At 41.6% G+C, this 27854-nt stretch overlaps 1 protein-coding gene across 1 annotated transcript in view; it reads right to left on the bottom strand.

Annotated features, from left to right (window-relative positions):
* Positions 1-27854, bottom strand: part of dlgap2a (discs, large (Drosophila) homolog-associated protein 2a) — a 146713-nt gene that overhangs the window by 68552 nt on the left and 50307 nt on the right. Inside the window, exon 3 of the mRNA XM_054614376.1 lies at positions 3779-3811. Within this exon, the coding sequence (XP_054470351.1) occupies positions 3779-3811 (33 nt within the window). The remainder of the gene's footprint in view (positions 1-3778; positions 3812-27854) is intronic.

Here is a 27854-nt window from a genome sequence, read left to right as displayed (position 1 = left end):
GGAATAAGCAGATGAACATAATCCAGGCAGCAGTTATGTTTCCCATCAAAACATGAAAACGATTAGTAGCATATAAATGTAAATATTAAGAGACGAGTTGCCCACTCACCCTTCACTTTCTTCACTCCCCTTCTCTCTCCTCCTTGATGCATCCCACACACTTCACCTCCTTCTATCATCTCTCTAGTTCAGGGCCTCGGTGAAGGTTTGGTTAATGATGAAATGCTCCCTCTTATGTTCGCTGTTGGTGAGTAAATCTATCCATGCATCAGCCGAAGGACACAGCTCTTATTTTGACTCAAAAAAGCTGTCCTTTTCTCAACATGAGTAATGCAAAATGAGACTGGCACCACATTTCAGACCTTGACTAGACTTATTTAAATTTTTAAGAAAGGTTATGTATTCTCAGGGTATGGCTCTTCTTCATAATTTCACTTTTGGGGTTTGAAGTCATGGACTTCCTGTCAAGGAGAGTCCAGTGTCTTAGACTTCTCAATTATGTTTCAGGCCAACCAGTCTATGAAACTGTCCTCCCTGTCCTTGTTCTATAATAGCTCTTCCTCAGTAATGTCTTCTCATTTTTTTCTCTGTGTTGCATTACAGTGTGTTCTTTTATGTCACAGTGCTTCTTCATTTAGGGGGCTTTCTCTTTCCACTGTTTGGTGCTGTGTCTTCTTTTAAATCATTGCAAATTTAGGGCATGGTCCATTTCTACGAACAACCCAAAGAAAGCGGTAACGGATGCATCGTTTTTTAAAACAATATAAACCTTAGATGAATTTGTAAACAAGTGGTCCCCCTTAGCACATATTTTGGCTATGAATGGCCAACAATAATATGTATTGGAGTAGATTGTGCTTCATTAGCTCAGTAAGCATTCTCTGTAATTGTAAGTTTCTCCTCAATATGTAATATGTTTTCTGTTTTATTTATTTACTTATCTTTATTTCAGTTATTTATTGAATTTGTTTTTCTTTCTGTCTTTGGCAAGGATATATGTGTTTATGCTGGATCAACATTCCTAAAAAAAAATCTTTGTTGTTTAATTTGACCAAATGTGTATGATGATTACCTTATTTGTTATGTTTTGTTGTTAAAAAAAATAAATAAAAAGAAAGTGAAAGAAAATAAAATAAAAATATTTGTATCCGTCCCGCGTGGAGAGTTACTGACAGAAAAAAATGATTACTTAGTACTTACTGAAAAGGTCCCTTGACAACCCCCAAAATCATTAATATCTATCTCATATCATGCTGCCTCCTAGGATAGTGTCCGACAATCTTTTATGTGTTGCTGTGTGTTTTTGGTGTATATTCATTATGAGATATGGGGGTGAGGGTCCCAGCAGGACATCTTGCCCCTGGCTCAGCATTCTGAACAAAGACAAAGGGACGATATTTGCAAATGTGCATGTTCGCACATCAAACTCTCTCTATCCGTCTTGCTCACACATCCTTTCTCTGTCTCTCTCGCAGGACAACGATTACCTTCAGGCAATACGGCCTTGGTTTGCCTTGTAAATGCACTCAATTCTGCTTCGACAATCCCCAGAGCAAACACACAAACATAGAGGTAAGGGCTGATTAATTAATTTGATTCTGAACACCAGTGTCAATTTCATACCTCAGTTCTAATAGAGGGTATTAAATGGTTCTACTTTGTACATGGAAAGGTTTACTCTACTACTCAATATCATTATTATTAACAAAAGCTAAAATGACAAGGCCATAATAACAAACCCACAAAGAATTACCTTCTGACTCTGCAGTTCTCCTCAGCTTTGCGCAGCATTTGAGCATCTTTTTAGCCATTTGTTCTAGTTTTATGGCGCCTTCACTATTTAAGTTTACTCTCAGCTCTCCTCAGCTTCATTTCTAGGCACAGCAGGAGCTGTTTTCAGCAAAAAAATATCTGATAAACACATTGTACGCTACCTGTCCAGGACCTTTAGTGGAGCATATAGTTCCTAAAAAAACCCACACATATTTCCCCCGGGAGTTGGTGGAGACCAAAACCTAGCTAAAAGGAAAGCAAATATTGGACTTTTATTGGTCATCTATCAGTTGGCCAGAAATACAACTCCAAATGAATGCTAGCACTGCACCATATCTGCTGGATTTTAACTAAGAAACTGTTTACTATATCCTCTTCATGAGCTGATCAAACATCAATGTTGTGATAGCTTGTTCTGCTGACCCAAAATGGCCAATTAATGCTGCTTTCTCCATGTTTTTTCAACTCTTTTCTATTTAACAAACTATGCTACACTTTCGAGATGCATGTGATTAACGTCGTCGTAACGCAAAGAGGTTGTAACAGATGCCTTCACCCAATTAAAATACAGTCTAAACTTAGCAAACTTGTGTTTAAAAATCGATAAATCAAGCTAATAAAAGAATAAGTATACAAGATTAAAAATCTCTCCAGACCCTGAGTTAAGGGGTCGATACCGAGCGCTTCAGACACAGTGTCTCTCTCTGGAGGTATTAGGAACACGACACTTCTTCTCCCTGTGGCTCTCTGCCCCGATGCCCTGTGCAACAAGCAGCAACAACATGGAGCAACACCATGGAGGTGCCTCCAGAGCTCCCTTGTGCCCAGCTACACACCCGTTTTACACACATAACATACTGTACACACACACACACACACACACACACACACACACGCACACACACACGCACACGCACACTCCCTGTCCTTCCCTCTGGCCTATCCTCCCTCCGCTCTCTGCCTGTCTCTGCAGGAAGGTCACAGGCACACAGTTATCGCGCTTGATTGGATTACGTCTTAATCCAATCAAGCAAAGCGGAGAGAGCCCCATTGATTTTTGAGACATAGAATAATGCTTATTGGACTGAGAGGCACATGGTTGATTCCTGGACAAGGTTAAGTCCAGGGGGAAATATCATATCTGTCACTGAGGCTGTCACTGAAGATGTTTAATGTCTAAATTCACCCCCCTCTTTGCAAAATGCAACCAAAGCTGTCAGCTCCTGTTGTATTAACTGGTAATTCCTGGTCACTATTGTTTTGTGGGATTGTCAGTAACAGCAGACTCACATATGAAACCCAACAACAGAGAATAGATGAAACACTTGAGCAATAATGACCAGCTGCAGCTGAGGAAAAAGGGACTGAAGAGGAATGATCATCCCTCAAAATGCAATCCATGCAAAGAGAAAGGCTTGGTCTTTGGGATTGAAATGATTGGAGGCTTATGGGAATGATTTGCACTTGGCAATGGGGAATGAGAATAGTGTCAGTAGTGCATGGACACTCATGGAATGAGATGTTCACACAAATTGTAACATTCAGTGAGATGTGAAGCAGAAGCAAGTGGGGTCAGTCAGCCCTCTGAAGCTATGTCCTTCAGCCTTCATGCTGTCAATCAGTCAGGTCAGTCAGAGTAACCTTAAGTGCATAAAGATGGCCGCCTCCTGGGGTTAAATTTGTTTCCCGCCCTGACCCTGCAGTGCACTGTGCAACTTGTTATGAGCAGGGCAGTTGCTGAATTCTTTACAGTAAATTAAGAGGCATAAAATCATATCAAAACCAGGACAGGGCACTATCTTTATGTACTGTGTATATTTTTGTTCTACGTGGAACCTTAATCCCGGACCGCACCGTTGCTTTTTGCTGAGATGAAGACTGAAGAACAGCGTGTCTGCAGCACAGTGTCGCCCCCGCTCCACTTCCCACCCTCCCCAAACAGCAAAACAAGAAGCTGGGAGATGACGATGACAAGAGCTATTGGGGAATGGCGAGGCCCACTCACCTTCTGGTTCACCACACAGTGTGCACTGTGATTCTAAACAAGGACCAAAGAGAGACAACAGGAGATTAATAGAGGCGACACATATATGTAAGTCTATGTTAGTGCATGCGTGTACGGGAACAAATGTCAGTTTCACCGGCCTATATATGCAAATGTTAACAACTGGTATTCAGGCTTCAGCATCTCTCTCTGTCAAAAACAAATAAAAACATTAAAGCCTAACAAATAACATGGAGAACAACTGTGCTTTTTTTGCTCCTAATGTCCTTGCACAATGGTACCCATGTGCAATATAATAGAAACCCAGCCACCGTGCATAATATGACCATCAGCCAAAGGCGGTTGCATAAAAAGACAAAATGATGCAGAGACAGCGTCAAAGGGAAAAAAACAAAATAAGAAATCATATTGCTTCGATTCATCACTGCCATGTGCACTAGATGCTGTGTGCCAATAATATGAACACGCAAACCTGGGTGAGAAATTTAGACTGAAACAAAGTATAAAAGCGTTGATTTATGATTGCACGCTATCCATCATTTTCAGTATTCACATTAGGAAACATCCTTTAATTTAAGCATATACCAGCTTCACATGCGTCATGCATTTTCACGTACATGTAAACATGAATAATATGTTTCTATTGTCCTCTGTTAATTGGTCCTCATTATTTCCATGCAAACACAGCAGCACAGTGTACTGTAAGCCTCAAAATATATCAATAATATTGAAATAATTAAATAGGTGTGCATTACTGGTAATGAAGCATCCGTTTTTTCCCAGGAGCCAACAGAGTGAAGGAAGCCTCCGAGATTATTTTAATCAAACAAGATTAATAAACGGGTTTGTTTTTCAAAGACTGACACTGGGCATGTTGAACAGAATGATGATGAAAATGAGCTCTATGTCCTCAGGCCTTAGTTTTCACAGACAGCTCCAAAACAGCTGTGGCGTGTCAGTGTTTGACTGTCATACCCGACGTAGCTGTGGACAAAAGAGGCCATGTTGGGTTTTTTCTACGGCGAGGCTCTCCTTCATCTAATCACTGCTAATGAGGGGCTTAATTAAATGTGCAGCAACCTTGGACTCATGACGTGCGGTTAAAAAAACAACTTTGATGGGTCAAATCCTTGCTGAACATTCATGGGGATACAAACGCAACAAAACATTTTTATAAAACACTGGAGTGTTGCCGTTTCTACCTTTCCTCCCATGACAACCTTGCTCATGGGCAGAGTGCAGCGAGGACAGCTCGGCAGACCAGCGGATGAATGAAAGAGCACTTTTGAAGGTTTGTTGTCACTGTCAGTCTAGGCAGGTTGTTAAGTGTCACAGTCTTGCCACCATCTCATCACAGAACTGCCTGACAGTTCTTTTCTGGGCACTGGGGTTGCATTTGGCTCAAAAGTCTTCTAAACCTGCAATACTTCTTCAGAGCACCTCGTCTTTCTTCTAGTTCCAAAAAATGTTTCCTTCAATCAAGTGTTGACCAAAAAGTCAAGTCCTAGGATTCAGTTTCCCTTGCTATCAGGCAATGATGCAGGCTTTCACTACAGACAAATGGAGAGTACTGAGGACTGAAAAGAAGATTCCACTGAGAAATCCAGCTGCTATTGTCACTTTGCAGGAATAAGCGCATTGCCCTGTTTCTTCATTTGAATCTCTGTTCTCATGTGCTTTTGTGGAGGTAGTTCTCCAATCAGAGGGTCGGTGGTTCGATACCCGGCTTCGGCAGTCGATGTGTCCTTGGGCAAGACACTTAACCCCAAGTTGCTCCCGAAGGCTTGCCATCGGTGTGGACTGGATGTTGCATGAATGTTAGTTAGAGTCTGATGGTGGCACCTTGCATGGTAGCCTGTCATCAGTGTGTGAATGGGTGAATGATATGTAATATACTACTGATTGTAAGTCGCTTTGGATAGCTAAATGACTGTAATATAATGTAATGTAATGTGGAGTCAGAGGTTGGGGTCTATGGGTTTAAACCACACTCAAACCCTGTGGCGGGCAGTGCGCTGGTGGAAATCTGAAAGCCTGTAGAGAATTTACTAGTTTAATTAGTCTTTTTTACTTCCCCTTCCCTACAGTATAATTCCACAGAGTCAAAGCAATTGGCTCTATTAGTTTGCCCTGCCTGTTTAAATTTAAAGTGCTCTTGAATTTCTTTGTGTGGAGCCCATATTGATCTTGGTCAGGCTGCTATTACAGTATGGGAACTGTTCTTGGGTGATTCTCATTTGCTTTCCAATTGAAGGTGCAAAGTGGCCACCAGCCTTTAGCTGTCAGCTTAACTTATTACACTTACGCTTTTGAGGATAAGAGCAATGGCGTAAATATCGACGGTGCAACCGGAGCAGCTCCAGAGGGGCTCAAAAGTTGCCTCCCTACACCATGTCCTAGCAGCAAGTGAGCATCTGGATTCTTCACTGAATCGGTTACTATGCAGCTCTGTTACATCATGTAAACAAAGTCCACACGTTGAGTGTTCTTCCCCACTGGGTGCTTGTCAGCATCCCACTGCTCCTAAACCTTAGATTGGGATACATTTATTTGCCTGTATGTATACGACGATTGTCATAAAGTTGAAGTTTTATAAAACACAGGGCATCCGACAAACTCAAACGTCATTATAAATGTAATTGTCACCTCTCATGCGTTGGAAAGAACACACATCTGTAATTTTGTATCTGACTGCTAGTCCTGGGCAGGTTGTTAAATTAACTTTGATAAATTTGGCACTTCAGCTGCTGTCCGTGGTGCTGATCACAGGCTGGTTTGAAGGATGGGAGTTGTACGTGAGCCTGTCCATGGTGACATAGCATCTGTCGACTTTGCTATTGTATGGAGTGGTTGTGTGTTTGTGTGTGTGTGTGTGTGTGTGTGTGTGTGCGCACAAGCGTTCGCTTATTTTGGGGTCAATTCTTTTTTTCACCGGGGCCAATCACAATTATGTTAAGCTGCTGGATAAGAGAGAATAATTCTATGCTAATTTGAGTCATCATGGAGTTAAAGAGTAGCACAATTGGTAACCTTTAGTCTGTATGTGTAATCTTATGAGACTTAGAGTCTACATGCATTTTCGCAGCTCTGTGAGACTGAAGTTAGGCAAAAATGTGCTTTGAACTAAATGCTAACAACAGCATGCTAACATGCTCACGATGGCAATGTTAACATATTGTTCATCATGTTCCCTTTCTTAGTTTAGCGCATCAGCGTGCCAACATTTGCTAATTAGCACTAAACATAAAGTACAGCTACAAAATCCATTAGATTTAAAAAAAAATACAAACAAACAGTTAAAGATTAAATAAAAATATAATGCAGTGATTTAAAAGGAACTGTAAATCCTAACAACAAACAATTTTAACTAAGGATTTATCCTATGGCCTTGTTTCGAGGTGGAACCACAGCTAAATGAAGGAGATTTCCTATTTACTATGATTCCTGATATACTGAAACCGTGCCATCACCTCATTTAAGGTGAAAATAGATGGGATCTAGAGAGAAACGGAAGCCGGAAAAGGACCGACTTCGGAAAGAAAAAACACAGTGACAAAATCTATATCAAGTCAATTACTGAATGGTTTATATATTATAATTATAATTAAGCCTTTATTGGTCCCACAATGGGGAAATTTGGTTCTCTGCATTTGACCCATCCCAGAGGAGCAGTGCTGCAATGAAGCGCCCGGGGAGCAATGTTGGGGTTAGGTGTCTTGCTCAAGGACACCTCAGCATGTTGCTGAGGTAGAGGGGTTCGAACCACCGACCTTGTTGCGGGTCAAGCGCTCTACCTCATGTGCCACAGCCGCCCCAATACTATATATACTATATACTATAACCTTTATCATACTTCTACGCATAAAAATGTAATCTAAGGACACAAGAGATTGTTTATTGCAGTGGATTTCAGTGTGAAACTCTCAGTTGCCATGCTTCAAAAATAGAGCAAAACTGTACTCTGACCTAATACTGGTTGTGAGTAAACAAACAGAGCGATATTCACAGGGGTCTGTGGAGTCCCCTGGTGTCAGCCCATCTCCAAACACAACATACACGGAGAGCAAATCCTTAGCCTTGATCTGATAATGTATTCATCCATAATTAAAGGCTTCATTTCCACATAAGTGCGGCTTGCTCACACCTTCCCCGTCGGCTGATCTCTTTCTTTTGCCCTCACTCTCTCTCCAGCTTTCTCCAGTTCGTATGCTATGTGTGAGATACAGGTGCTAATTAGCTAGTGCTAAGACAGTTCTTGGCTTTTTTTATAAGGTTATATAAAGCAAGGTGTGATACCGCAGGTGCGATGCCTCGCAAACTTTATTCAGGGAGTTGGTGAATTTCCCAAGGACTTGGGATTTACTGAGAGGAACGGCCCATACACTCTGCTTGTTTGCTCTGAGTTGGGCAGCACACAGATTGCGAGACACAAGTCAAATAAAGACTTGTTTATTTGGACCGGGTCAATAGGGAGTCAATAAAGGGAAGTACACAGTAATGTACAGCTCACAGGGATGTGTGCCGACACAGATGAACCAACGCGAACGTGCTCTCACAGGCATGACCACACACAGAACAACCGCCTCACACAATTATACTCGAACAAATCAGAAGGACAACACGCTCCCACGCCAACAGCTTCCAGCCCCATCCGTGTGGACGATCACCGATTTCAGTATACCTTCCCCTTGACTGGCGCAATCCATCTTCAGCTGGAGCCCCCTGCGTATATGCAGCCTCCCCCTGGAGCTGATCTAGCACTTCTCAGAGGAGACGCGGTGCAGAGCGCAGGGCTGGAGGAGAACTCATCATCCCGGCAGTATAAGCGCTGCCTGCTTCTAATTACACTGCATCGGCACACACATTCGCAGGTTGTGCTGCATACACACACATTATGCATTGTACGTGAACAAGCTTGGCTTCAACTATGAATTACACAACACCGGTAATATTTTTCTGGGATCAATATTTGTGAATCACTAGGGTCTGAGGCTTTAAGAGGTCGTTTGCCATTTTATGGAACGCTCTTGTTTGCTTATATCTGTCCATTAAATAAGTTACAGCCACTATCATGTTGGCTTAGCTCGGCATAAAAACTGGAACCACTTTGGGTTTGTACAGATTATCAAACAAAACAGATATGTGGTAATTTGTGAGTTTCAAAAGATACTGGTAGTAATATAATGTTATTGTTTTATTTTGGATGGAGCCCTGTTTTCCCTGTTTCCAGTCTTTATGCTAAGCTAACGTCCCCAGTCTCCACACACGCTCATCATGAAAAGAGTCGAGTATATTAAAGTTTCCCAAATGTCCAACTAAAAATCAACATTTATTATGAGATCTTGAATCACAGAAGGCAAGGTATTTACCAGCGGGGACGACACTTGCATCATGGTGTAAAAGCATGATACTCAATGACAATTGGGGAGTTGATTGTTCATTAAATTTAACTTGAGTTTACCGTAGGGCAAAACTGTCTGTTACAAACATAATCAAAACTCATATTCAGTGCAATAAAAGCACAATAAAAGCAGATTATAAATCAGAGAACCACAAATATCATTTCTAAGGCGGACTGGGAGTCAGCACCTATAATAGAACAAGCTCTTTGTCAAACATATTCCTAATATTCCCTCCTTAGCAGGGAAACAGCTGGCGTCTGACATCAAACAGCAAGTGTTGAAATCCTGCCAGCCATTAGTGTTTGTGGATGAAAACACTGTGAGAAATCTACAAACAGCTTCTCTGCTGCGGGAGCTCCAAAACAAGGTGTATCAGGATAAATGGTTAAAAGAAAAAAAAGCTTTTAGTCGGCTCCTGTAGCTGTGCTTTGACCAAACAGTGGGCGTTCGGAGTGACGCAAGTGCAGGGATATAAGCACGACCTTCAGTTACAGACAAGCACTGTCATTCTGCAGTGAGTAAAATGCCATCACATGTCAAGACGCATCCCCTGTCTATTCAGGAAATCTGTGAGTGAGTGTGGCTATGAAGCTGTGGATGCTAACTAAACCCCAAGCTCATCTTACTGCAATGAGAGATTCATAACACTGGTGTCAGGATTATTGCTGATGCTGAGGATAGAGTTTCTTGAGTTTGCGAGTGACTTAAGTTAATATCTATCCAATAAATGCATCAGGTACAAAAGGTGTATTGACTAAAAACAAAAACAGAGCTCAAATGACATTTAAAGTAAGTGAAGTCTGTGTGTGAAGGTTTAGGAAGTAATGTATTATTTTCCCTGTGGCAGTCCTGGCTAGTATCGGGGTCCCCAGATAGCTAGTTAATAGAGGGCCTCGGGACTAGGGTCAGCTGTGGGACTATAGTAACCCTTTCCAACTTAAGGAAGCCATGCCATATTAGTGCTTTCATCATCAGCTTCAAAAACATCGTCTTTGTCTAACAAACAATCTTTGGCTGAGCACAGAGAGCATATTGACCAGACTACAGCCAACAGTTACACTCTGGCCGTTGGGTAATTTAAACAGTAATTATCTACAGTTGATGGAATCTACTGCCAACAGCATTTGCCATTTCAAACTACTATCAGCACTGGCTGAAAAAAATGAGAAGCTTGCTAGTTGAATGCTTTGTATGTTCCTGTTTGCTAATAAAAGAGATGAAGATTTGCAATTGTATGGAGTGGTTGTGTGTGTCTTGTGTGTGTGTTTGCTTGTTTTGGGGCAAGGGCCCAAGATTTGATAAGAGATTCAATTACATCCAGGTTTCGCAAATATAGGTATTTTATGTGATGGAAATGGGTTGTTGGAATCCAACCCTGTAACTGAATGTATTGATCCTATTGATTAATAATCTGATAGTGTTTACAATGAACATACCATGTTAAAAAGCAGTGTTTTATTGTCCTCTCTGGATGTGGGTTCGATGGAATCCAGTGCCCTTTAACCGCACCCATCAGTGATGTCACATTGTAGAGACAGTAAACTTCTCCATCACTGCAGCAGCATGACAGGTAAAACCATTGATGGTCAGGGGGTTCAAGTTACTATTTAAAGTTTGTTTAAACCCTATTCTGTTTTTAAATGTTTGAGTGGGTTTGAATTCACTCCAGCAGCAGCTATGCAGTTAAATCATTCATATGTGCTTTCTTCATGTTAGTATAAGTATGTAAAGGGCAGCATATGGATTTGAAACTGCATATGTAGTACGTACATATATGGACATATAATATGCATGTACACTGTATGTGCACTGTTGTAGAGTTCGAGGGTGGACACGCATTGTGTTCCCACTGTGGGTGTTTGTACGTATCAGAAAACATTTCGTTGAGCAGTTTTTTTCCCCCACATTGGTCCCTGAGCTCCACACCTAACGATAAGAGGCAAAACCCAGACAGGGAGGATTGAAGGGATGGATTCGGGTGGAGGAAGGTATGAGAAGGTCATTACAAAAGAGGAGGAGGTAAAACACACCATCGTTTTTCCATCAACCCCAAGGGCCCCGGGTCAGATTGATAGGTAGTTTTTCCCACCTCCTGGGAGGCGAGGGGCGTCGAGAAGAAGAGGGAGATAAATATTTTAGGGTGGAGCAGTGTACTGAATGTAGAAGTCTGAGACCGTGTTTAAGTGATTTGCAGCTTCTAAACTGTGCTGAAGTGTGGATGATGGAAGGAGAAGTGAAGTGGATGTGTGGAAAAAGGGAAGGACAAGTGAGGTTTGGACAGATGGAAAAGGATGGAGGGTCAAAGAGAAAGAGAAAGCTGTATAGACAGACGTAGACAGAGGGACTTGTGCAGAGAGGATATTGATGGCCTCCTTCACGCCCCAGCAGCCCCTCTGTTTTACTGGAGCATCTATCAGGAGCACTCGGCCCCGTAGATGGCCGTATTGACACGACGGGGGTGTGTGTGTGTGTGGGGGGGGGGGGGGACACCAATGACATGTCCCTCACTTCGCCTTCCCCTGTGCACGCCCTTTTTACTCACTCCGGCCACCCATCTCTCTCTCACTCATCCTCATTTCTTCTTAACTCCTTCCCAGATCAGATGTGATAATCTATGTCGGCCTCCGCGTGTTTTCACTTTGCAAAGAGCAACAAACAACGTGATGTGGGTCAGTTATTTACAACCGTCCAGAACGGTGCATCCAAGGTCAGCTGATGTCAGATTGTGACAGATATGTGACAAGTCATATAACTGAAGGTGCTTGCAGGTTTAAACAGGTTAAAAGCCTTTCATGTAGAATTGGAGAGTTCCTAAACTTGTCAATCATACTGTGACAGTCTTGTCATCTTTGGGCTCAATTCACTTTCAATTTAACTTACTAACAACTGCATCGTGTGTAGCATATTTCTTCATAAATCTGTGACAGGCATCTACAGCCATCTTTGAATTCATATATCACAAGGTAATACTTTTAGATACTAGAATGGTGTTACTTAATGGCACCAAATATGGAGAAACCAACATTTTTACAATAACAGAAGGTAGAAAAAGGGGAAAAAAACATGTTTATTGTCTTCCTTAAAGCTAAAAATAAACATTTTACTACAGATATAAAGCTGCTCTGTGGAATTATAAGAACATAAAGCACTAGGATTCATTTTCACAGTGAAACGCTGTTGTAGCCACACACCTGTAACTGCAATGTAGTGAATCAGCATGCCTTGCATCTCTAATTAGTGTAACTAACTGTTTTCTAAAGTAAAGCGAAACAGCGCCAGAATATAAACATCCGAGAAAGTCAACATCCTGAATTGACTGAAAAGAGGCTGAATGGATGCCAAGCCGACACAGCATCACCGTTTGTTTATGTGCTTCAGTGACTCATCATTTTAAAATCCCTCCATTCGTGAAAGGCACTCTATTCCACAAATCCCACTTCCACAGACAAAAATCATTAAGGCATACGTTTAACTACAAATGTAATGAATTGTAAAAGGAAAATCAGGGGTTAATGTTCCGTGACTGTTATTTCTATGAATCAATAAAGGTAATCATTGTCAGGCTCTGTTGCAGCTCATTGCCTCCAACATGTGAGCGGCATTCTGCTCGGTAACAGTGGACAAAGTAGCAGAAAAGAGAGTCTGTCGGGCAAATAATCAGCAAGGTCAGTGACAGAGGTACTGAGGCGACAGTCTGTTATTTTGTTCATTCAGACATTGTAGTTCTGTGGATAAAAAGAAAAACAGGACGCAGAAAGGACAAAGTGCGGGGAAGGGGGAAGACACAGGATATGGGAAGTGCAAAGTGTGTTGTGTTTTTGTATGGGGCTCTGTGCAGGCATAATATTTCTTGCCTCCTAAAACAAGTGGAAAAACATGACTATTTGTTTCCAATGGAGTTCTCCTTGTTTCAGTAATTTCCAATTAAGCAACAGGGCAAGGTGATGCAAATCACTTCATTTGCATCAAGAAAACAAGTCTAGATTGATGCAAGTCATTTGGTTTGAATTGGAAACCCATCTCAATACACAAGACTCATTTAGATTAATGTTTTATTTTTTTCCGAACACCAAACTCATTAACATTCAAATTCCACTAAGGTCATGTAACGTCCAAACATCTGGTCAGTGTTGTAATACTGTTCACTTATTCCTTAATGAGATAGTTTATTGGTTTAAATCAATAAGTCACAGATTTTTTATCATTATTATTAGGCAAAGTTCTCAAATGTCAATTGTTTAAATAACATTTTGGATCTTTTCCTTTATCTTAAACATGAAAAACAAAAATATGGATTTGCAGAAAAAAGTTCATATTTCTCCACGTAAGGTATACAAATATATTGATTTGGCATTGGTACATAAACTCAGCATAAAAACAGCATAAACCCAATACAAACGCTACCCAGACTTTTAAATATTTGAGCAAATACCTCCATGTTGATATGTATATTATCTTAAAGTTATGTCAGTTTTTACTGAACAGCAAGAAACAATTTAGTGATGTTGGGATATGTTCAATCAAATGTAACAGTAGCACAGGTATAAAGAGATTCTGTTATACACAAATATTTGTTAGGATTAGCTAACATTAGCCACCCATAGTCATACCAGACTATGTATGGAACTAAGTTGTGTGCTATTGCTTATCAATTCATCTTTTCATTTGTGCAAAGAAAAGTGTGTTATTTGCTATTCTGTATTAAAGTTATAGTTTCACTTTAATGTTGTTGGGGTGACTGAGGAGATTCTTGGACATCAGAGAAAGTATTCTTCAACAAGCTGTCTATTCTTATCTCAATATAAATAAACAATCCTAAAAGCCAAATCCAATTCCTTTCCAAATTACCTTGCCCCGACCTCATACACTTTCTCAAGTACCAGTGTGTGTATACGTTTGTATGAAAGTGTGTATCTGACTCAAACGCAATGGCACAATGTCACCGCACTTATCAATCTATCCGCTAGGATGATGTCATTGGCACCAAGCCTGGCTGGTGGCCCGCTGGACTGAGGGGACCAGCTCTCATTATCTGCCGTCCAGATTTATTGGGCTGCCGTGCTCATATTTTACTCAGAGGGACATGGAGGGGGCAGAGGGAGGGAAGGAGGGAGAGAGATGGAGAGAGTGGGAGCGACTGAGAGTATTCACTGATAAATCACCCTGCCTGACTATTCACTCTTTAAAGAAAACTCTTCTGGCTATCAGCACTCTCAGCAGCATAGATATCAAACTGTTTGTGTGTGTGTGTGTGTGTGTGTGTGTGTGTGTGTGTGTGTGTGTGTGTGTGTGTGTGTGTGTGTGTGTGTGTGTGTGTGTGTGTGGTATTCCTACTCATCTTTACACACCATATGCCTTCACTGCAGACAGAAACACACTTCAACATTAGAGGCAAAGACACGCCAATCAATTTCTGTTTATTTCTCTTTTTTCAACTTAGGACCAGGTCAAGTTGTGATTCATCTTGTTTGGAAAACACACACACATACTCACTTACTCATTCATTCATTCATTCACTCACTCGCTCACAAACCCACTGCCTCACTAATTCCATCATAACAAAAGAAACTCGCCAAACCCTCCATGTGTTGGATGCAGATGTAACATCAAATTTGGCCTAGCTAGGACGCACGCTCCTCACCTTTCCCCTCCTCCACACCCCCTCCGTCCCTCTCTCCATGTCGCCATCATTTCACAACATTGTTCCACGCGATCGGATGTCTGTGTAACGATGAAAGATTGGCACCCGGCATCTCCACACAACAGATTTCAGAAGCTACACACCTGCTGCTGTTGGCGCAGACCGCTACGCCTGGGATTGGTACACGGTACAGATGCAGTAGTGCACGTTTATGCGTTTATGTGTTTGTGTGTACTTTATGAGTACTGTCCAGGGTATTGCATTATGCTCTGTCTCCTGGAATGGGCCTAATGGGGTGTGAGGAGAAAGCCGACGAAGCAGGCCCAGAGGCAGCGTTCGATGTGTCTAACACCTGGTCAGCCATGTCACTGGGTGGCCATATTGGATCTGAGCCGGGTCCGTCTGTCTCTTTGTTAACTAGTGAATGCATCCTGGGGAGAAGCTGAGGTGGCTTTGCTTACAGCTAATTCTTGTCACGCAAGATGACAAATGTACTTGTTTTGCATGATGGAACTATTTTATTTTTTGCATATTTTTTGCTTCTTCAGCAACATGGACAGCGCCATTGATTTATCACTTTCATCACTGCCTAAAAGTATTTTTCCAGAGGTATTTGAAGATTACTTAGGAAAGAGTTATTCTTAAATACTGCCTAAATTCCAACAGGATTTCAACATGTGTTTCTGAAAATACAAAAACCTTCAGCTCAGTTTGACAGTTGTCTTTCATCAGGGCAGTTTTTTTTTTTTTTACTAAACTTTATAAGACTTTGTTATAATCGTTACACACATACATGAAATTTGACCTCTGCATTTAACCCATTCTAAGCATTATTAGGAGCAGTGGGCTGCTGTCAAGCTCCCTGGAAGCAACATGGGGCCACCAACTTTCTGGTAAAAGGACGACCCCAGTAGGAATCACTTGGATTTACTAGAATCACTAGAATCACTAAGATCAGAGTCGCATGTGATTTACTATTCCGTCCTCTTTTTGCTTGGAAAGTAACCTCTTTAAATGTGCATGTAGCATCAATTCATCTCAATAAATTATGTTATTTCAATTAATTTTCAAACCCTAGACTTTGATAGCTCACATATACCACATCATCTTCATCACTATCTGTGTTCTTATATCATGATAGTAAAGTAGTTATTAAATGACAATAATGTCATATTTTTTTAAGAAAAAATCTACCTGTCCTATAATCTGCTGTTTTTGCTGAGGTTATGACTAAGATTATATTTGCTAATGATTATTTCAGACAGAGGTGCATGGTTGTCAGTTGTGGCACAGCAATTCTTCTTTCTTTGCCTCCACCCAATATTCAAAATGTACACATAATTCCACATATTGGTATTTGCATCTGAATGGTCTTCAGTAGATTCAACACATAATGGACCATTAACAATATATATGTAGGGCGCATTATATCACAACATTTCACCACTGACCTCGGGCAAGTAGGGAAAAGGAAATAAGGAAGCCTCACACCCACACATATAAATCATGCTTGGTGGTCCAGTTTGCTTTAACCATATTGAATGGGTAAGGATGCGTTTCCTTGTACTGGTGAATGAAACTCAACACAATCACGCTGTTCTCTGGGTTTTCCCTGCAGCATGATGGGAGCTCCACTGATCTGCTATGGTCACACTGCTTTTAACCATCTCTCTCCTTCTGTCCCTTGCTGTCGAGCTTGAATCTGTGTCACAGCAGCTTGGTGGAAACGCAATATACAGTAGCTACCATTCTCCATAGGATCTACCCATTAGATACTGCAGGTGTGACCTACAAGGGTCTTTGCTTACAGCGCAAAAGCCAAAGGGCCACGAGAAAGCCGACACTGGCCTGGCCCCAGTTCATCTGTATCCGCCTCTAAATCAGAGGCAGGTGGGGATTACCGTGTAAAGCAGTGGAGCATGCAGCAGAGGTGTTTTGTCAAAAGCTCCTTAATGTTAAAGGCCATACAATGTGGTAATTCATAACGGAGGAATTCTTTAGAGATGCTCCATGTTCCTCTGTAGCCTAGCAACCACAATACAGCTCTTTTTTTTTTTTTTTGCTCTGCAGATACAGGGAAGGCAACGCTAAGACAGAGAAAAAACTGCAGCATTTCTGAGAAATGAGGAATGACGTGTGAGAGGAGAGAGAAAATAAAGAGAGAGTGCATATGTGTCGCAGAAAGTGACGCAAAAGAAGTGAGAGGAGAGACTAAAAGAGAAAAGAAAGAAAGAGGAGGAATGAAGGGGCTTGCTTAAAAAAAAATGGAGCAGGCAATCCCCAGCCCGAAAACAACAAATCTTAGGAGACTCTCTCACACGGGTTGTTATTTCATACACAAAAAGCCACTGCAGTTGTGTGAATTCAGACACACACATCGCAGCTATTACATATCTGCAGACGCCCCGTTGCTATGACAATGGGTGAAGAGGAGGAGGAGGCAAACGAGGTGTTTGAGGAGTCTCCTTCCTGTGCGCAAAAGTGTTTTCCCTCGCACTCTCTTACTTAGAGCGGAGGCATAAGCATGAAGCTAATCCGCCTTCTCCACCAAGACTGATTTAATGTAGCACACTTCCATTCCAGAGAGAGAGAGAGACAGACACCCACGGAGGCGGGACGCTAACCCTCTTTACTCGCTATTCAACCCCATGGCCCTCGCCTAGGCTCTGTTGATTATGCTTGAAGTCCGGGGTTGAAGCATGGGGAAAGGTTTCTCTGTGACAGAAAGATGAATATTACATGATGCCAGGTCATCCTCAATAGATAGCTCATGAGTCATGGTGTCGTAGCCGAACTGCATTTGCAAAATGCGATAAATATTACATCGATGGCCTCTTTTATGTCCTCTTTACGACTTCATAGCCCTGGCCATCACTCACAGCGTGTTATTTCTTACTCTGGTGGTGCGAGGGACTGCAGAGATAATATCATTCACTTATTTATGCAGCCATTCATTCGGTTTAATCTCCTCGATTGGAACAAAGTGTGGTACAGTAGGTGAGTGATAAATGTGGGAGTAGCTCGCTGATGCAGAGTCGGCTCTATAGGAATTCCCACTGTTCCCTCACATGCTCTCTAAGCATTGATCAGTGGGCCATGTGGACGGATGGGTAGTGGTGCGCAACCAGGCATGGATTCCCCAGAGAAGCCCCACCCACACAATAACATCAGCACTAACACGCAGCATATATTAGAATGTATCCACACACACACACACACACACACACACACACACACACACACACACACACACACACACACACACACACACACACACACACACACACACACACACACACTAAAGTAGACGTACAAGTTTGCTGCTACACTTCTGGGTGCTTGTGGCTGACATGCCATCTGCACAAATGTACTCAATGCATACATTTGAATTGTGACAGTCCATTGTTTCAGCTCCTTAATAGACTGAGAGGCACTCCGAAATAATGTCTGGAGTATATTAGCCCTGACCTTGTAGTCAGTGGGCCCGGGTTAGCAAGCTCTAACTAGCAGGCCGACAGCACACGAGTCCATCAGACTGTCTTTAAGGAGCCATGACTAAGTGGTAGCTGGCTCCGGATGGGGCCAGCTCAGGTTTTAGGGGACTCTGCTTTTCCCTACTCCACAGAGGCTGGGAACTGCTGACAACCTGTGGTGATTAAAGCACTAAAATAAAAGACACGGGTGTGTCATAATCAGTCTTTGCCAAAATATCAAAATTAATTGGAATCAGGGAGAGTGGCTAATAGTATGAACAAATGGAATGTGATGCTTTTGTACTTCATATCATATCACAAAGAGTTGTTCAAGCTGTATTATTCATGCAAGAAATATCCTTAAAAAATTGTTCCTGCCATGCAACAAACAGTAAGCTATCATGCCCTACTTTTATTCGTGTTTCATGTTTTGTCTATAAAATGAGCCTGTTGTCAGTTTGGTCACCAAGTGGCCTGCTCCAGCTTTTCTAGGTGGACAGGCTGGCAGCTGCGACCACCTGAGGGTTTGTTCACACTATTCTGCTTTACTTTAAAATGCCACTGCCATGTTTTCACTTTCAAGTCAACAGGAAGCAACTGCAGATTGGAGAGAAGCTGGGTTTAAAAAAAATAAAACTTTTTTGGCAGCGGCACATGAAAGCAAATGAGTCAATTACATGTGCTAAATCTGAAATTCTGAGCATTAATGTAGCAGTAAATAACTATTTGCTATGTCATGATACAGTGGAGAAATGACGCCCCGAGCAGAGAATGAAGTCCCACTCCCTCTCTGTGTGTGATATCTACCATCTACCTACAGATTTATGGCACATTTTTCCTTTTCCTTATCACAACCTCTAAAAGTGGACTCTTTCCAGCAACACAACAATATAGCTACACCAAATGTTGTTTCTCCAGCATGCAGGTGATGCAGAGATTTTGAGATAACCAGAGCGTGCAGCCCCAGGAGCTCCACTTTGGACTCACGGTTTGCTTGACGCAGTGAAAAGCCGTTGTGATGCGACTCAATCCATTGGAAATAATGGGTTTCAGAGCTCAGTGGTTATGTTGCATTCTGTCTGAAAGGGCCTTCAGTGAGTGAACGATGGAAAGAAAAAAGGAGAGTATTAAGAGAAAGAAATACTCAATACTCATATAGTTCTTGCTTGTATCAGCGTTTTTTTAGACGTGACACGTGTGCCATTTGTACTGTTACTTCATTTATATGAAGTCATAAAGAGAAAGTTAGGCCAGGTTTCAGGTGATGTGTGAGGTGAGGGCAAATAAGATGCTTGCAGTGAGCTGAACGTGTTCGTCAATGCAACTGATTTGCATAAATTAAGTCCACCAACCCAGTAGTTGGCTCTTCCATGGAGCTCAGAAAGGCTACTAAAGTGTTTAAAAGACTCATCTAAAGATTTTTATGTGAATTAATTCAATAGACAGGGAGAATCACCCTAGGAAGACAGAACAATTTGCATTGAAGCAGTTCTCTGTGTGACCCAAAGGTGTAAACTCTGAAGATAATTGCAGTCTCCAGGGCAATCAGGTAAAACTAACTGATAGTATTATCGTTATTATATCGGCAATGCGTAGTGTATCCCGAGGTGAAAGGAGAAGAAGCAGAATAGTCGACTTAGAGTCAATTTAGTCTGACTGGTGGAGGGCTGCTTACAAGTGGTGGTGTAAATGGTGAGAGGATTAATAATGAGCACATGAGAGGGTAGAAGCAGGCGAAGGTGTCAGAAACATTTTCCTCTTTGTGCTTTAAATAAAATAACCAGAGAGGAAAAAAAACAGAGCACTGGTAGTCTCACATACTTAGTTTCTCTAACATGATTCAGGACCCTTAATAACAGGTAAAATATGGATTTGCATCAGCGTTTCACAGATGGTTCGCTTTGGGGCTCACGTTTTAGTGCCTCAGACATCAATTTCACTGGAAGAAAGAGATAAAGAATGTTGAGTCTCATCTCCATTAGTCAGTCGTCCCTTTGGAGACAGAAGAGAGAGATTGATGGCTCGGCGAGGATAAACAGCTGGAACTTATGGGAGCGGTCTGTCTGTGTCAGAATCAGCCTTGAATCCCCAAGGATAAAAGTGGAGTCACGACTTGGCTGGTTAGGGCCAAAAACCTGCCGTGATACATGAGTCTATAGTCTAACTTACAAAGCGACCATGGGACAGAATATTCACTTCAGACTAGGGCAATGGCAAATAAATAGCTTTACTTATTCATTAAACAGCGGTATGTGAATCTATGCATTGATGTGTGAATCTGTATGGGATTAAACCAAAGATCAGGTCCGTCTTAGTCATAAAACACAGACATGTGAATATTGTTCTGTGGCTGCAATACAGAGACATGGAGTCTGAATCAAAGTGACAGAGCTGTATGGAATAACTCCATTCCATCAAAGAACACTCGGGGGACAAGTGCACTTCGCTTAGGCCTGCCTCATTTGATTTTTTCCCCCACATTGCCGGTGATTTACGCTTCTTAAATAAAAGCCATCATCCACTGGCAGTCTCTGGCCCAGAGTGATTTAATTAATGGCAAGCATATCAACTCCCATATGTGGAACATGCCTGGGAGTTTGCTTGTCGATCAGCATCTGCCATCCCCTGCAACAAAATATGATTCCAATCAACACTGTAATGGCTTAGAGGCCCTGGACCCAATCAGCCTGGTGGGAGCCAAAACAGCAACGGCGGGAATGATGGAACAGTTTGTTTGTGTGTGTATGTGTGTGGGTGTATGTGTGTGTGTGTGTAGACATGAAGAATTATTTCAGTTTCATGGGTGTAAACAAATCCAGCAATCTGATCAAGGATGTGTTTACCATTGCGTTGGACAATATGGCTTACACATGAATAATAGAATAAAATGCCTTTGTTGTAAGTTTAAATAATGCATGCAGTGGAACCCATGGTGCAAAAGAGGCACCACCAATGATGGTGGTTGTGTTTCCACTTTGGTCTGTTATTAAATCATTCCCAGGTTGCTCGAGTTAACACACAAGACACTGCAGGACAGTCGCAAGTATGGAAGATTTATTAAATGATGGCCGAGGTGGTCCTGGAGTGATGTGCTTTCTTTAATGCCCTCTGGAAATAGCCGGCTGCCTAAGAACAGATCAACAATGTAAAAGGACATCCTGGACAGAAGTCTGTATTAATCAGACTGGCACAGTGTAAATAAATTGAATCTTGACTAGCTTCCATCCATTAAGAAAAGCAGGTCTTATGCCCAGAAAGAGAGCTACCCATGAAGGTAGTTGAACTCGCAAAGTCTTCATTATTTAGTCTGTAGCAGTGAACATTATCATTTTAAACTGCTCAATAGGTTTCAAAACAATGCCCGAGTACTATAGACAAGATGTTGCAGGCCCTGAATGCTGTAGTTGCCAGCCTGGATGATATCATAAATGCAAGCTTTCTGAAAGCCCATTGGACACATTGAGAGCTCGTTTCATATGCCTGCTGGTGAAAAAAAGACCAATGCCCATCTGTACAGTGCATCTGTTCAGACAGTTCAGAAAGCTGACACGACGGTCCCCATTGTCATCCACAGAGCTGGTTATACTCTTGAATTTGGCAGGCAAATGCAGAGTTGTCTTAGTCTCTCAGATTTGGGACTGGGAGTTGTCCCTAGTTGATCAGTTCTCTGAGTTCATGTCTGGAGAGATTGTCACTGGGGCTGGCATTATTTAGATTCTAAATCAGAGTTTTAAAACGTAAACTTTCAAACTTAAAAGCCGGATCTTCAACTCACCCAGTAACTTGTCCAAAGAAAAAAAGAAAAGGGAAACACTTCAAAGTAGAGACAACAAAGTTTTGGGTTTTGCTTTCCTTGTGAGATATGTAAAGAACAACGTTGATGATTAACTACAGTTTGTAGGCTGAAGAAGATTTGCCATGTATCACTGTTACACGTGAATCTTAACTTGGGAAACTGGTTAAAAGTATTTTTCATCACGCAGCAGACAAAATGTTGTCTCATCCAGATGGTTAAGAGGAGTCTTTGAGGATTCAGGAAACATCTTCAGAGCAAGTGTTATTAAACAAACCCTCTGGGTTTTTCAGAGATCACTGGATATTCGTTTTTCAGAGAAATGGATGCTTAGCTCTGTGACTTGAATGTAATGGCAATACATGAGAACCACAAATTGGGGCTTGTTGAGTGTTTTTCCCCACAACCAAACTTGGTTTCCCTTTCAAACAGGTAGAAACAGTACCGTCAGACCCAAGAGCTGTACAGTACAATGCACATGACTCAGCTGAAATAATCTGCTCACTGTCACAGCAGCTAATAATGAGATTCAAACTAACAAACAGTCACAAGCCTGCCTCTCTAACTTTTTTGCTATAATTAGCCGTTTCCCATTCCTGACAGTAGGGATGCTGTCAAACAGTACGCGCAATAGCAGGGTTAAGTCCTGATTTTATTCTTCTGGAACAATGATTAATGACCTGAGCGTGCTAATCTGTAGTCCTGTCTGTAGGTGTTAATGCCAGACATGTGCTGCTCAGTGGGTTTCACAGTGGCACCACCTGGCCTAATGACCCGGCATCTTACTAGGCAGCAGGTCTCTGGCTCGCCCTGCTACAGATCAGCTGTGAGGAGGAGGAGGAGGGTGTGTGTCGCCCGCACACAAATGGACCTGCAGACGAGGGTGTTAGATCGCCACCACATCATCGCTGAGGTGTCACATTTCTACTGGGCCCACATGGTGAAGGTGTAAATGTGAAATTTGTGTTTGAAGGCTCAATGGTGCACTTGTTGAGGCGGCTTTGTGTTTTTAAAGCACATTTCCAACAAGCAGCGTGATTGTGTATGTCTCATGTTTTTCGTGTCCTTGGCATTGTAGTTAGTCCCCCCATCTGAATTGTTGGACACATTATGTTTCGGACCACATTCATGCCAAAGTCATTGGATTAAAATTTGGCAGTGTGTCACGGACATGTCACATTGATGATTTATCTGAGGCTATTAATAGGATCTGTGGGGGTGTGGGTGTAATTACATTCTTGTGATGACTGACTGTGTAATGCGGTGAGCAATATAAGTAGATGGCAGCGGAGTGACTCATGTATCATACGCTACTGTAGCTCATAGCCAGGCTTTTGGTCACTTCATCTGATAACAGAAACCTCTTCTAAAAGGTCTTTGAGGTGTACAACAAGTGGAGTCGGTCAGTCTGGGAAGTTATAGTCGAGTCTTATGGTCGTATTGAGGGTCAACTTTAACAAGGCGCTACTAAGAAGGTGCACACTAAATAAACCCAGCAAAAATAAATCCCATTGTTTTTATAACGCAACTATTTGCACCTGCTTTCTGCTGCAGCTGCTTGTAACTGCAATCCATTGAAAAACGATGCCCCCTCAGACTTCATCTGTAATCTGTTACAGTTACCGTCACATTTCACCAAAGAATATGAATGAAAAGCTCCATAAAAGAATCCCATTACATCTGTTTTGAGTGCGGCAAAGGCATCAGGAAATCATTTACAAACTGTAACCAAATAGCAATTTGGTGCATGTGTGCTGAGCTACAAAGCACAAACAGGAGGCTATCAGGCCTGCACAATGACTGTGTACAAAGTGACTGCCAGTGCCTCGCAGGAAAAATAACTGTGTAACAGACATTTTGCCAGGCTTCTGGGACCTACAATAACATGTGCTCTGTGTAGACCTTTGTTACAGTCTTACAAATTTCCAAAATTACTAAATAGCTGCAATGAAATTCTTATACAAAATAACATGTTACTCAATGAAAACATTCAGCAATGACATTTTCCCAGCTCCATCTAAGGTGCCTTTAAACACCTCCAAATCCTCCAGACAAACAAATCACATCTTTTATATTTAGCTAGAGTGTGGAAAGAATTGAAAGCATTGTTATTTCATAAGCATCCAGCCTACGGTTTAGAGGCATTAATCACAATCTACAGATGACGGTGACTCTCCAGAAGTCCCAAACTGAACAAAATCCAGCGATCCCTGCATGCAGGCTTGCCAGTGGCTAATGTAAGTGATGCAGCTAACGTCATCCTGTGTAGTTGTCCGTCAGATGAAATTATCAACAGCCAAAATGTTGTTTGGGTAATATTTTTAAATAAATCAATATCTTCAGTAAAAGAAAATTAAATAGCTTTATCGGTTGCTCTGCGAGATGCACTGTGTGGGTGCAGCGGGTTGAATATTTCATGAAGACGTCATCCTCAAAATAAAAAATCCTTGGAACTAAATTCTCAGTTTGAATAAAGTGATTCATCTGATTGAATGAGTCAGCCTTTTCAAAAATAATAAATAATCAACCTCTTCTGATGAGTTTAACATATCAGTTTGGTTATTGCTTCTAGTTCACCCATCAGGCATGTGAGGCAAGCTGGAAAGCAGTTTTTGATTGCAATGAAAAAGTTGTCTCTGATAGGCTAAATGCCTCAAAGATAATGTCAAGCGTAAATTTTGAACCACAACACTCATTATTCTTATAAGCAAGTGATAGGCTAGTCCAAAATGGGTGCTTCAAACTGTCCTCAGATAGTCTCTGATGCCCCGGCTGAGTTCTTAATGTAGGGTTTGTGAAGGCATGGGTAAAGAGACACCAGCAAGACTTGTGAGAGAATACATTAATACCATTTAACGGATTTAACGGATCTGGAAGGTTTGTTTTTGTGTAGTTCGGTTTTCTGCTGCTGTCAAAACGGTACACTTTCAGTGCATGAACTCGTCTCTGTGCTGAAATCAGGCAGAGAGAGAGAGAGAGAGAGAGAGAGAGAGAGAGTGAGAGAGCGAGGCGTTCAGAGAGAATTTACAGCAGTACATTCACATCGGATCCTTTCAAGATGTCCAAGGCAATATCAAACTTTGCGCGTGCTTATACTGCAGAAAAACACAGAGTAAACAAGGGGAAAGAGAGTTTTCAGGACGGAGATAAGAGAATGTGTGCACGTCGTTGTGCATGTGGGTGGATAAAGGAGAGACAGACAGAGAGCACAGAGTAAAGAGGAGAAATAGAAAAGTTCCTCCTGCCAGCCTCTTGGCCATGGTGCAGTCCAGATCCAGAGGATGACTATGCCCATGAGAATCCTAAATTACAGGGTATTTTGGATAAGGAGAGGTCTGGTTCTTAGTTAAATTCATATTTGGCTTAAAAATCTGCACATGGATACTCTTTTATCCATGCATCAACAAATACAGACTGAGATACGTCTCTTTAAAGTCCTAAGACGGTTATCATTATGATGAAATATGCTGGATTTGAACCAGTTGTTTGATTAAGTTTTATCCTTTTGATTTGCGGAAAGAAGTCTGCATTATGCTAAAATATTTCTCCCATTTAGTCAAAGGTTGCTGTTACTTACTAAACTATTACTATTAAATCAAAAGGATTAGTCAAAAGTTTAAATTCTGTTGTGATGCATCAATCAATGAAAGAAACAAAACAGACCTTTCTAGCGGTCACTGACACCCTTATCACAAGGCCCTAAATAAAACCTAGCAATGATGAGCCCATTTTGCCCATGACTGTGCAGTCTCATCTTTGACCATCGACCCCTGGCTACTTGCCTTGAGGGAGCACAGTGTGTCCACAGCACATCAGAGGTCATGACTATCTGTCACAGATCTGAGCATCTCCGTTCGGCACAACCCTCTGAGAGAGCAATGCTTGCCTTGCAAAGCAGGAGCAGGCTCCATAATGAGTCAGGAGTCCAAGATATGCTACGAGACTGTTACATATTTGAAAACGAAGGTCCCCGGTTGATGGATTGAAATTTAACAAAAAACCTCAGACTGTTACTTAAGATAATCATAGTTTAATTTATATCATTTTACTTGAAGGTGGTGTATGGATGGAGTTGTGGTTCTGAAGCACTAGACAGAAGCAGGATCTCTATATCTGGATAGAATATGGACAATATATCTCGATGATTGAAGCCATGTTTTCAGTAGATCTTATATAATATATAGATATACAACATCAATACAGCATATACTAAATAAGATGTTTTATTAAAATTAGCATGATGTTGCCAAGTGACACAGCTATACATCATCTCAAATCAAAAACACCTTGTTATGCCCAAAACTATCCAATACTAATCACACCAGAAAAGACAAAGGATACGTGACCGTCATGAATATAGAAGTAGGTGGTAAAGACAGACACAACCTGCCAAGAGAAGTCTAATGATAATGGCTGAACATGATTGAACCACGTCATTTAACCTGTCAGTTGTACTACAATGCAGTTCAGTTTGTGAAACACAAATCCACTATACAAGCATCACAAAAGTTGAGATATTACTCATTCCATTTAGAGCTATTCTGCAGCACCTCTGACTCAAGACAAAACCAAAGCGCCCCATCTTGAAACGAGAACCTGAAAAACCACAAGAGCCAATACGCCATAAATAATGCATTTACAGAGTTTTCATATAAATAAAAAAATGAACAGTGTTCAATTGTGACACCTGCTGACCAAGAGCAACAATGCAACCAATGACAATCAGAGCCTTTCACTGCGTTTGTAGATATTTACAATTTTAACTGTTGTTAAAGTTGTAATATCACAGTACCCAACTCAAACTACATGGGAAAGGGTGAATCAAGTTCATCATTTTGTTTTGTATATGCATGCCAATTGGTGCAGGAAATTATACTATGATAAGTTACATTTTTTTATCCAGTCACGAAAAGGAGCAAAAAGTCACAGTGGATTAACAAAAATTGGATAAAAAAGGGAAAAGATCAGTTCTAGATTGTATAACTTGGTGAAAGTAAAGAAGTTTTCTATTAATCCATAACAAAATTATCCCATTATACTTATTGAGCTGCACATAGATATGTCTTCTTGTCTCAGCAAAGAAGTCAATACACTTTAGAGTGATCTAAAAAAACATTATCATTACTAAACCCCCCTGTGTGGTTACAATAAGAGTGATTCTGGATTTGGCATCATGCTGTGTGAACTGCCTTGTGGTAATGCAGTGAGAAAGCCCCTGAGAGACGGATGCAGGGATCAATCTGACGGCAAAATAAGCTGCACCGTTGCGGCATCCCTCCACCCACACACTCGCCCGGCTCACTCACACGTACGTAATCCAGTCATCTCTGCTGGAGGATGTGTGCACTTCATACCAGTGTGTGATCAACGTGTTTGTGTGTATGTGTGTGTGTGTTTCCCACTCGTTGTCTCCATCATTCATTCCTCTCCTTGTCATTCTTCCCCCCTTCCTCTCTTTTCATTCATTCTCCCAATCCCTCCCACCTTGTTTTGATCTCCCTCTTCTTACCTCTCCCACTCGCTCTTGGTCACATAAACATGCACATGCACCTATCTATCCGCCCACACTTGCGGTTGGCACAGGCGAGTCCCCGACAAGCAGCACAGTTTGCCGTGGGGTTATGCAAAAAAAAAAAAGATAAAATAAATAAAAATACGAGAATCGGTGCAGCACCACTGCCTAATGGTGTCTCCATGGCAACTAAGGGAGCAAGGCCCTGTGATGTGGTGTCAAACAAACACAGGATTTTAAACCATAGCAAATAAA

Source organism: Anoplopoma fimbria, chromosome 15 (assembly GCF_027596085.1).
Source record: "Anoplopoma fimbria isolate UVic2021 breed Golden Eagle Sablefish chromosome 15, Afim_UVic_2022, whole genome shotgun sequence".
NCBI lineage: Eukaryota > Metazoa > Chordata > Actinopteri > Perciformes > Anoplopomatidae > Anoplopoma > Anoplopoma fimbria.
Note: the sequence above shows the minus strand (reverse complement) of the source record. Positions and strands in the feature narration are given on the sequence as shown.